Source organism: Camelina sativa, chromosome 14, assembly GCF_000633955.1.
Source record: "Camelina sativa cultivar DH55 chromosome 14, Cs, whole genome shotgun sequence".
Taxonomy (NCBI): domain Eukaryota; kingdom Viridiplantae; phylum Streptophyta; class Magnoliopsida; order Brassicales; family Brassicaceae; genus Camelina; species Camelina sativa.
Window position 1 is genome coordinate 10649998 of NC_025698.1, and position 11201 is coordinate 10661198.

Consider the following 11201-nt stretch of genomic DNA (forward strand, 5'->3'; position numbering starts at 1 on the left):
TTCATGGCTTAGAGTACCTAATGCTTCAACACTATGAGCATGAGAACATGAAATAGAAGTTTAAATGAGTGTAAGAACATAATAGCATCAAAAAGCGTAAAAATATATACGGTGCTAAATGATATTATCTTTATAGCATAAGAGTATTTCATGAGTACGACTTCATTAAATATATACAATGCTAAAGGATCTCACCTTTCGCTGAAGATCTACGTATCCGACGAGGATAAGAACGAGATATGTTAGGGATTTTGACCATTTTGTGCTTGAGGCCAAAAAGGAAATGCAAAATGTGGAGCTAGCTAGCTTGTTGATCACACTAACTCAGTTGGAAATAGCTAGGAGATATATGGGAGATGAATAAACTTTGTTGTAACGCATTTCATTGTTAAGTTAATTCTCAGTTTTTTGCAAGTTTTATTCTTTTATTTTTAAGGTTTTAGAATACAAAAATTAATTGATCAAAAGACTAAAAGATTGTCACAATTTTTTGGTTATTCTTGATTTCTTGCCTAAACAAATTAAGGAGGAACCACTGTAACTCTCTAATATTATCAGACGAAACGGTCAAACTAAACCACTTGGTTAACGAGATATTGAAACCGACCTTGGAACTAACTGATCAGAACTCGGATATGTCGGTTTTGTTGGAACAACGTGGACCTCGAGAAAAACAAATAAAACTAAAATAAATTATTTAATTAAAAAAAAAGACAGAGAGAGAGAGTCTGGTTCTATCGTCTTCTTGTTTTCCCGGTAACAGGGAGCGCGCACGGGCGGCTACGAACTCGCCGGATTTTTCAAATCGTCTATCAGTTTCCATGACATCAGGTATTTCGATTTCGTATTGATATTTTTTTTTGATTTTTTCATCGTATCGATATATGACATCATCAAGAACAGATAAAATTTGAGAAATTTTCTGTTTTTTTTTTTTTGGGGATAAATTTTGGAACTGTATCATGGTTTTGTGGGTCTTATTATTGAGCTTTTCTCTATATTTGCTCTCAAATCATCTCATGTTGATTTGGATCATACATGATCTATTTGGTCTCGTGGATGTGCTCTATCACAAATTGAGAAAATGATATACAAGTTGTATTTTTTACGATATGAAAGGAGAGTGTTGTGGCTAATTACTGATTCGCTTGGTGTCTCTTCTTCATTGTCGTCACAGATGCTCTCACTATACCATCTGAGCTCGAATCTGCGTTGCGGCTCAGGACTGTCCAATACTTTATCACTAAGAGGCCTTGGCTTGGTACATCTAAATCATTCTCTCTCTCTACTGTGTTTTCATCTTTTATCACAAATTTTGTTTTACGTTTTTGAGATGAGTAGTTACATCATCTTTTTTCCCATGTTGTAGATCTCTATGGAGTCCATGTGAGGCCTGTGGCACCATGCGGAAGTACAAGCAGTATACCCCATTATGATCCAGCTTTGATTCATCGTTGCTTGCCTGATGAGCTTCTTTTCGAGGTTTTGAGCTTCCCTTTCTTCCTTTTTCTTGTTTCCTCGTTATACTACTAGCCTTTCCCATGTTGTTTCGTATGTACTCATGGATATGATGTTACTTCGTAGGTGTTTGCTCGGATGATGCCTTATGACTTAGGTAGAGCAGCTTGTGTATGCCGAAAGTGGAGGTACACTGTTCGAAACCCTGTCTTCTGGCGTAATGCTTGCTTGAAAGCTTGGCAGACTACTGGTGTTATCGAAAACTATAACATCTTGCAGTCTACATATGATGGATCTTGGAGGAAAATGTGGCTTCTTAGATCCAGAGTTCGTACTGATGGTAAATCTTTCTTGCTTTCATCCATCCCCTTCCTTCATGAGATTCTACCACCTAGTGATTGTTGTGGTATCACTATTTATTCCTTTATTCATCAAAGTAACCTTATGTCATACTTATTAACTCTTCATATATGTATGATTATTTTCAAACTTTGTGTCTTCTTCTCTTCTCAGGTCTTTATGTGAGTAGGAATACTTACATTCGAGCTGGGATTGCTGAGTGGAAGATTACAAATCCAGTTCATATAGTAAAGTCTTTGTCTTTTTTCATAGTCTTGCTCTCTTTTCTTCATCTGTCCCATACAGACACATTAATTGAGTGGCCTCCTCATTTGGAATTTTTTGTTGCAGGTTTGTTACTACCGCTACATAAAATTTTACCCATCTGGCAGATTTCTTTACAAGGTTTGCACACTTTAATCTAACTAGGTATAAATGTGAGTTGCTGGCTCTGATAATTCTCAAAATTGGTTATATTTTATTATATTCTCCAGAACTCATCGCAGAAATTGAAGGATGTTGCCAAGTACATGAACTTTAAGGCTTCTTCTAAATCTGACAATCTTTACAGAGGCACCTACACATTGTCAATGTCAGATGATAAGGTTAGCTGCCTCTAACTGCTTTATTGGCTAGAGATCATCAACAACATTACATCTTCATTATCCTGAAAACATTCTCTTTTTTGCAGATTGAAGCAGCTGTTCTGTACCCAGGGACAACCCCAACCGTCTTAAGGATCCGTTTAAGGTATTTCAATCCCTCAAAACAGGACAATGAATTTTTCTTTTCGATAGAATCATTTAGAACCTTACCGGGAATCTAGACTTGTTTAAAAGGATCTAACCTTTTGGGAAGAATGCATTTTACTTATCTTTAAGTACCGTGTCTAATGAATGTGAATGTGATGAATATTCCTATGATAAGCCATAAGATGGTTTAAAGTTGAGTAGCTCCTAGTCATTGTGATCTTTACTATGGGTTTGTTTTTTGTGGGTGTGGTTAGGTTAAGAGGAACAGCGATTGGAGCAAATAACCGGATGGATTTGCTGTCACTTGTGACAAGTGGTGTGAACGATGACGAAGTAAGCAACACAGAAGAAGACATTCTTGGTCTAGTTGAAGGTTGGGAAGACGATGAAACTCACAACCCGGATATACCTGCTGTCTCACACAAGAGGGGTATGACTCCATTCGTCTTCGTTCCATTCGAAGAGGCAAGTAAAACCATAACAATCGTGCTTTATTGTTCCCTTTGTTCATTTCATTTACAATTGATTTTGACCTGAATCTGTTTCTTGATGATGTTAGGTTGATCAATCTGTTTTGAACTTGCCACCGGAGAAAATGGATTACTTTGTCACCGGCTAAAAAAAGACTCAAGAACAACGTTTCTGTACAAATATGTAATATAGAATAATGTTTTTTTGTCACGTTTTATTTTTATAATGATGACGACATTAGTGTTTTGTTGCTGTCGAATTGTGAAAAAATACAATACATACCGGGATTTTTGTTGTTACAGAGACATGAAGTAAGCTTTTATAATAATGTAACCTGCTGAAGTGTTTTAAGTTTTATTACACCAAAGGCTTTTTAAGTAGAAGAAGCGAAGACTTGATGAGATCAGATGCTAGACTTGATGGTCTTGGAATCCTCTGAGTGAACCAGATGCTTCGACGATGGGTTTCGAGGAAGAAACGTATCCTGCAATAAAAAACACGAGACATTTCATAAAAACAGTACAAGAATCTGATATCAAATACACAATTTTGAGGAAGAGGAGTATACGGAGACGTAAGAGCAAGTGGGGACGATGGAGAAAGAGTGTTCGGAGGCGTGTTCAAAGGCGGCAACGCAGAGAAGCGAAGCCAAACCTAATCCTGCTTTTGACGGCGGTACAAAGGTTCGAACCAGATCCATGATGACTTTACTACCTTCGTTCTTCATCTTGTATTCTATGAAAGCTTCGTGATCCTCCGTCTCGAATCTATGCCTCCCTTCGTTCCACACGATCTTCGGTTTCTCCTTCGTCGCCATTTTTTTTTTTATCTGATCACTCTCTAACTCGTTTCGTCGTCTCTTTCCAATTTCTAATTTGGTTACTAAACTAAACCGGAGCGAACCGGGTTTGAAGAATTAAAAAACGCAACATCGTCGTACACTTGGCAAGCGATGGAGGCACCTGAGTGTGTAGTTGTTGCTTGCTTCGTCGTGTTATTTTGGCGTGAAGTAAAAGAGTTGAGAGAGAAAGGAAGTCAAAACTTGAGAGAGAGAGAGAGAGAGAGTGGATGGGGGACACGAAGGTGGAGACAATCTCGAGGTTAGCTCAATGGCGGATTGAAAATTTTGGACCTTGCTCTTTTAAAAAATCAGATCCTTTCAAAGTTGGGATTTGGAATTGGTAAATTCTTTCTACTTTTGCGTTTTTATTTTTTAACATTTGGGGAATTTTTTTTTCTCGGATTGATTTTTTTTTTTTGTTTTGAATTTGTGTTGTGTGTTTGTGGGATGTAATGAAGGCATCTGTCAATAGAGAGGAACCGTTATCTATCAGTGAGGCTATTCCCAGAACTGTCTAGAGTATCTAAGGAGCAACCTCCTGTTGCCAAATTTGTTCTTCGTGTCTCCAACGTTGGCCCCAATCGTAGATTCTACATCTCTCCTGGTATGTGTTGGTTTCTCAATTTGACTTTACTGGATTTGGAAGTTTGAATTAGGATTAATTTATATTGGAATGAGATGGAACTATGGGAATATATGGTTAGAACTGAAATCTAGCTTTTGTTTATATATATGTTAGCTGAGAGATACTCTGTATTGTGGTGCAGTTTATGAAAAACTGCTGCGTACAACTGATGATTGTGTGTGGCATGTGGATTCCAGCTTCCACGGTCGATTCACCATTGACGTCGAGTTTCTTGATCTCAAAATCTTCCCTTTGAATGTCAGTTTTCACCTTATTTCTTCTCGTGTTCATAATGATGATTCTATTATAGCTTTCTCTAGTATTTTATGGTTGATCAATTTAAATCAAATATAAATCCAGGGTGGTGAAGCTTCGCCTGTTTGGCCAATCGATGCAACAATGCAATCAATCTCAACACAAACCACTCTCAAATGTTTATCCCGGATGCTAGAGGAAAGCATCCTAACCGATGTAACCATCCACACAGCCGACGGCACGCTCTCTGCTCACAAAGCCATCCTCTCGGCAAGCTCAACGGTATTCAAAAGCATGTTCCACCACGACCTCAAGGAAAAAGAATCATCCACAATCCACATCGACGACATGTCAAGAGAATCTTGCATGGCTCTCCTAAGTTACCTCTACGGAAACATAACCCAAGAAGACTTCTGGAAACACAGGCTCGCCCTCCTCGGTGCTGCAAACAAGTACGACATAACGGATTTGAAAGCGTCCTGCGAGGAAAGCCTGATGGAAGATATAAACTCGGGTAATGTGCTCGAGAGGCTACAAGAAGCCTGGCTTTATCAGCTGGAGAAACTGAAGAAAGGGTGTCTGATGTACTTGTTTGATTTCGGAAAGATTTATGATGTCAGAGAAGAAATCAGCAGTTTCTTCAGGCAAGCTGATCGAGAACTGATGCTTGAGATGTTTCAAGAGGTTTTATCAGTTTGGAAACCTGTCTAAAATATTACTTGATGGTGTTTTGTTTATAGTCGTCGTGTTCCCCCTTGTGTGTGTGTAAAACAACTACTAACAACGCAGTTCATTGATTTTTTTGTTGTACTGTCTACTACATGTATATAGCAAGTATTGGAGTGGTTTGCCGATCTTTCCGAATCATGATTACATAAGGGCTGATTTATTCTCAAAATGGGCCGTAATTAGGCCTGAAAGGATCGTCGACATCGAAACGTCGGCATTGACATTGTATTTAATTAGATGACTCAGCCATCAAGAAGGATCAAGTACCGAAGGACACGTGTCCGTTGCGTCCCAAAGAGGCTACTACGTTAAAGGCATTTGTATAAGTCTCTTCCGCCAAAATTGGAAATGTATATCATCGGAGCTTCCAGCTGAGAATCCAATTTAGGGTTGAGCTTTGCCGGAGTTATCAAGAAATCTACGGGAGGGGCGGAGAGAGAGAGAGAGACAGGGGTTTTCGATGGCGAGGAACGGGATTGGGAGCACGGCAGGGAAGAAGAATGGAGCAGGGCAGTTCTTTTTAGCGACGCTGCTTCTATGGCTAGTATCCGTCGTGTTTGAGATTGTTTTCAATCTCCGGAACGAGCTTCTATGGGTGATATGCGGTGGATGTTTCTTTCAATTGATGAATTGGGTGGTTCGTTCGTGGATATCTCGTGACCCTCTCTTTGTTAATACCTCTGTCTCGCTTTTGCACTCTATCGTTACCTCCGCATCAGGTCCCCCCCTTCCGTCTCTGTTTAATTTTTGACAGAAACAGATTTTGATGTTTTAGGTTAATGTGGTAAAAAGTATTAACTCTTCAACTTCCAATTTTAATCTGTAGCTTTGTTGATTCCATGATTGGGATGCTGTGGGTGGGTAAATAAGTTGTTTGGGTTGTTGGTCTATGAGTTGGTATTAGTAAGGGGAGGAGAATTTTTGGCATTCTTATCAGAATGCCATTTGTTTCTTGGATTGCGGTAACCGTTCTTATAAAGCATATACCTACGATTCTATTATCTTTGGGTCTGGGGAGCTTACTCGTTGCTCCTATTTAAGCGGATCATTTAGTTATACTTATACCCTTGAATGTATGTATTAAACGGATTAAAAGACCATTTACACCATCTGTTTTTGCCATTATTTTGTTATATGATGTTTCTTCACCAAGCCATACTGATTTAAGTTCTACTCTCCCACTTGTGTTAACTACAGTGGTTTTCATTCTGCTCAATCAATGCTTAGCTAAAGGGTTAGACGAGATGTTCGATCATTCTGAGTTGGTTGGTGGTACTTGGAAATGGGCATATCCAGCTTTGTGTTTCTCATGCGGCTACTTTGCGTATGACCAGTGGGATATGCTTCAGTACCGGCTGTACAGCGGCTTAATACCTTCCATTCTAATTCACCATCTCGTCCTCCTTGTTTGCTTCACCTTGGCTCTGTACCGAAATGTAACCATCAACTACCTGATTCTTACTCTCATTTGTGAGGTACGTTCCACTTTTTTCTTCCTGAATTTTTTTCTGGCTGTTTCGTTTGCGGACCATGCTAACATGAGTTTAGCTCTAGTTTCATATATATAGTAATCCAGTTGGAGATAGACTACAATTTTCAACTCCCAACATGTACCTATGTGAACCAAAGTGACTTTTGTTATTTCAATGTATAAACAGATGCATTCGATCTTTCTGCACGTGAGGAAGCTAAGGAGAATGGCGGGAATCCGAGACAGTAACACGGCATTGGTTAAACTGGAGTGGGTACTAAACTGGACAACCTTTGTGTTTGCAAGGTGCATTCCTCACATTCTCATCTCTGTCAAGCTAATCAAAGACGCACACAAGTTTGGGAGAGGCGTGGAGTTACCCCTAGCTCTGTCTGGTATGGCGGGAATGCACATCCTCAATGTCGGCCTAGGATTGGATCTGTTTCATGCTTTCAGAAGAGAGAGAAGTACCAAGAGAAATCAAGAGAACATCAATCATCACAACCATGGAGAATAGTAGCCAATTTAGACGCTCACAGTTGCAGAATATGGTTTGTTGTGTAACTACTACTCCACTCATCTGTTGTTTGTGTATCTGAGGTGTTGCTACTAACTAAGTTCTAATAGCATTCAGAACTATTTGTACTACAGGGAAAAATAAAATAAAAAATAAACTATTTGTAAATGTTATTTATTGGTGATTACAATTAGGCTTGGGGGCATTCGCTTTTTCAAACTAGACTTTTGGTTCGGTTTGAAGACATGATCTTGGTTTACATTTAATCTAATTAATATTATATTTTGTTAAATTTTATATTCATTTGGTATAGTTTAATGTCTTTATATATTAGATTTATTATATAAAATAAAATTTTAATGGGTTTTATTCTGTTACATTTGAGTTCAAAGTGGTTTAGTTTGAGCTGATGGATATTTGTTTGGTTCAGTTTTTTTGCCATCTCTAATTACAATGTTTGGGGAAAAAAAAAGGATGCAAGAGCAAGAGAGGTCCTACCGGGAGTCGAACCTAGGTCGCTGGATTCAAAGTCCAGAGTGCTAACCACTACACCATAGAACCTCAGGTGACTGTATGTTGCATGCACCATTTTAGAATATAATCGAAAATATTGTGTTTTTCGACACAACCAATGCAGTCTTCGTTGCCTTTATCTATTGAGCAACCATAATGCATCACATTGGTGAGACTGAAAAAACAAAGATAAAACTCACAACTCACATGACATATAAGATTAAGAAGATTACAACATTTTGTAGCGCAGAAGAAACAAGGATGATCCTTTTGGTAAGAAGAACAAGTCAGAATCTGAAAACTATTGTAAGAATCCGATTAAACAATCAGATTGACTCTAGCTACTGCAAGAACCTATTTGCTTCTCCTAACTCCCCAAATGTATTGCATTTCTACTTCTGGAAAAAACCGTGGCAAATCCATTACGATTCTTCTCAGAACTCCCTCGGTTTGATGACATAATTAATGACACTGTTGTTGAATCAGAAGAAGATGAACATGGATGTAAAGTATTGTTGTTGCTGTTCTTGGTTGCAGTATACTCATGCGACCTTCCATTGATTGTTTTGATGCACTCAGGAGGATCTTTTCGTAAAAATGCTTCCTTCTTGTGAACAGAACTTGCAGAATCTGGAATGTTTGCTATACCGATCAAGAAATCTTCAAGTGTTGCAAGAGATTGTAGCTGTTTCCCCAGTGATGCTATTGTTTTCTGACAATCTTCAAATTTTCCTGCAGCTGTTTCTATGTCTTCCTGCAATAGAATAGAATCAACTTTAGTGAAACAAGAATTAAAGCTAATTAGTGATCAGTAAAAATACAAAACTGAACCTGTTTGATCTTTGATTCTAATTTTTTTCTCCTGATCATTGTCTTCTCTTCTATCTCTCTTCTAAGCTCCTCTTTATATTTCTCACACTTTTCCTTTAGCTCATCAGAGACAATCTTCTCATTTCTCACCTCTGCTTCCATTTGCATGACCTGAGTTTCAGCTTGTGTTTTAGATTCATTAGCTAGTTTCAGCTCCCTTTTGATCTCTTCTAACTTCATCTCAACTTTTTGAAAACAAACTCTAGATTCTTGATATTGATCTTTGATTACTTCAGACCATATCTTTAGCTCAGATTTCTCAGCTTCCATCTTCTCTAATTTATCTTCCAACTCAATTTTGTCACCAACAATAGCTTCGAGCTCTAAGCTAAGTCTCTTCTCCGCTTCTCTACAACGTTTTACTTCACTGTCAAGCTCATCCTTTTCTGTTTGTAGCTTCTCCAACTTCATCTCAACTTCTTGAAAACAAACTCCAGATTCTTGATACTTATCTCTGATGATGTCAAAAGATATCTTAAGCTCAGCTTTCTGAGCTTCCATCTTCTTTATTACATCTTCCAACTCCATTTTGTCACCAACAACATCTTTAAGCTCTAAGCTCAATCTCTTCTCTGCTTCTCTACAACATTTAACTTCATTGTCAAGCTCATCCTTTTCTGCTTGTAGCTTCTCCAGCTTCATCTCAACTTCTTGAAAACAAAATTTAGATTCTTGATATTTATCATTGATTACATCAAACGATATCTTTAGTTCAGCTTTCTCAGCTTCCATCTTCTTTAACATATCTTCCAACTCCATTTTATCACCAACAACAGCTTCAAGCTCTAAGCTCAGTCTCTTTTCCGCTTCCCTACAACAGTTAACTTCGCATTCAAGCTCATTCTTTTCGGCTTGTAGCTTCTCCAACTTCTCCACTAAGTTCAATTCATACTCAGTGTTACAGTTTTTAGCCTGTGTCTCTGGCAGAGCCACAAGACGTTCCATCTCAAGGAAATCATCCATGAGATCAACTTCAGTGGATAAAGTAGTTCCATGATGACTTCTATCACCACTTTTGAATTGATATAATTCAGAAATCAATGCTGATGATGCCCACGAATCAGAGCAGCTCCCCTCGATTTTCTCCCTTCCTCCATCTGAATGACTATCTGAAGATTGATTAGATGATAGTGATGATGATGATGATTTAGCCAAACTTCTAAGCTTCCTGCACTCAGCTTCGAGTTTCGCCACCTTCTTTATGCTACCTAAATGCTGCTTACTAGCAGTTTCAGCTGCTTGAGTGCTCAAGTCCCTCTCAACCATCACAATCTCAAGCTCCTCCCGCTGTGCAAGAAACTCTCGTCTCAACACCATGTTTTCAGATTTAGCAGCTTCTGCTTCCTTGTGTATCTCAAGAACTCGTCTCTCTAGACCGGTGTTAGCAGATTGCAACTCCTTGCTACATCTAGTCACAGCTTCTTGAATTTTATCCTCTTGCTCATCTCTAAATTGCCTCAGTTGTCTAACACACTCCTTGAGAGCCCCATCAAGATAACTTACCCTATCTTCCAACACATTGTTCTTACTAGCCGCGTCCTCCAGCTTTTGCTTCAGCTCAACCACTTCATTCTCAGCTCTTTCCCATCCTTAAAATACCAACAAGAGAAAATGTTCTCACTAGAAAATAAAAAATTGCAGAAGCAGGATGAAGAAAAAGGTAAGACTAATTACCACCAAGAGCATCTTCTGCAACTTTGGCATGTTGTTTCACAAGCTCATCTTTAGAATCCATTGCTGGTTCCGAGATCAAAGTAGTATACCAATCATCACATCACAAACTCAAGGATCTGAAAGAAGAGAGAAAGTTGAATCCCTCAAAACACTATAACCAGAACAGGGCCTTTCCTCTACGGAATCAAAAGTAAATCTCACGGGAAAGAATATTGAATTTGGACATATGCATCCAAACACACGATAAAACAAAACCCAACAGTCTTATGGGAACATAAGAAAACAAAATACGTAACTTGGCTTATCAGTTTCACAGATTTTGCTTTCAAGCCACACTTTAACAACAATCTTAAGTACTTAAACTATCTACTGGTCACTGGACCACAAAAAACACGCATGAAGAACACCTGTTAATGAATTTAACAATCACTTCAATAACACGTCATTAAAAAGTACTAATAACATCTTTGTGTTTCTCATATGTAATAACACTTTGTTACAAAAAAACAATAGACGAAAGACTTGAGGAGAAAACAAGATTTACCAGACTAGAAACAGGTCACATATGCAATGAAGTGTACCCCTTTACAGTGCTTATATGATTCGTCTCCAAAATCAAGAATATATAACATGGCGAAAAAAGAAAAAAAAAGCGAAGTTCTTTCTTTTTGTGGTTGTTAATTCTT

General features: G+C 38.3%; 5 protein-coding genes and 1 non-coding gene across 6 annotated transcripts; 3 read left to right on the forward strand and 3 right to left on the reverse strand.

Annotated features, from left to right (window-relative positions):
• Positions 689-3273, forward strand: LOC104740874 (F-box protein 7). Its single transcript, XM_010461597.2, has 10 exons — positions 689-831; positions 1178-1261; positions 1370-1482; positions 1585-1798; positions 1972-2045; positions 2149-2202; positions 2292-2402; positions 2489-2547; positions 2804-3014; positions 3109-3273. The coding sequence occupies exons 1-10, from the start codon at positions 822-824 to the stop codon at positions 3166-3168; spliced, it is 990 nt and encodes a 329-aa protein (XP_010459899.1). The 5' UTR covers positions 689-821; the 3' UTR covers positions 3169-3273.
• On the reverse strand, positions 3208-4183 carry LOC104740872 (acetyltransferase At1g77540-like). Its single transcript, XM_010461596.2, has 2 exons — positions 3589-4183; positions 3208-3504 (listed from the first exon to the last, which is right to left on the reverse strand). The coding sequence occupies exons 1-2, from the start codon at positions 3835-3837 to the stop codon at positions 3424-3426; spliced, it is 330 nt and encodes a 109-aa protein (XP_010459898.1). The 5' UTR covers positions 3838-4183; the 3' UTR covers positions 3208-3423.
• On the forward strand, positions 4043-5597 carry LOC104740875 (BTB/POZ domain-containing protein At1g21780). Its single transcript, XM_010461598.1, has 4 exons — positions 4043-4201; positions 4320-4465; positions 4629-4744; positions 4847-5597. The coding sequence occupies exons 1-4, from the start codon at positions 4089-4091 to the stop codon at positions 5450-5452; spliced, it is 981 nt and encodes a 326-aa protein (XP_010459900.1). The 5' UTR covers positions 4043-4088; the 3' UTR covers positions 5453-5597.
• Positions 5773-7704, forward strand: LOC104740876 (TLC domain-containing protein 2-like). Its single transcript, XM_010461599.2, has 3 exons — positions 5773-6189; positions 6668-6945; positions 7129-7704. Exons 1-3 carry the CDS (start codon positions 5931-5933, stop codon positions 7456-7458), a joined length of 867 nt encoding a protein of 288 aa, XP_010459901.1. The 5' UTR covers positions 5773-5930; the 3' UTR covers positions 7459-7704.
• TRNAQ-UUG lies at positions 7948-8019 on the reverse strand. The gene has a single exon. It is a non-coding gene; the product is annotated as a tRNA-Gln (tRNA).
• On the reverse strand, positions 8162-11201 carry LOC104740877 (filament-like plant protein 2). The gene is made up of 4 exons (XM_010461601.2): positions 11060-11201; positions 10516-10631; positions 8803-10430; positions 8162-8725 (listed from the first exon to the last, which is right to left on the reverse strand). Exons 2-4 carry the CDS (start codon positions 10574-10576, stop codon positions 8339-8341), a joined length of 2076 nt encoding a protein of 691 aa, XP_010459903.1. The 5' UTR covers positions 10577-10631; positions 11060-11201; the 3' UTR covers positions 8162-8338.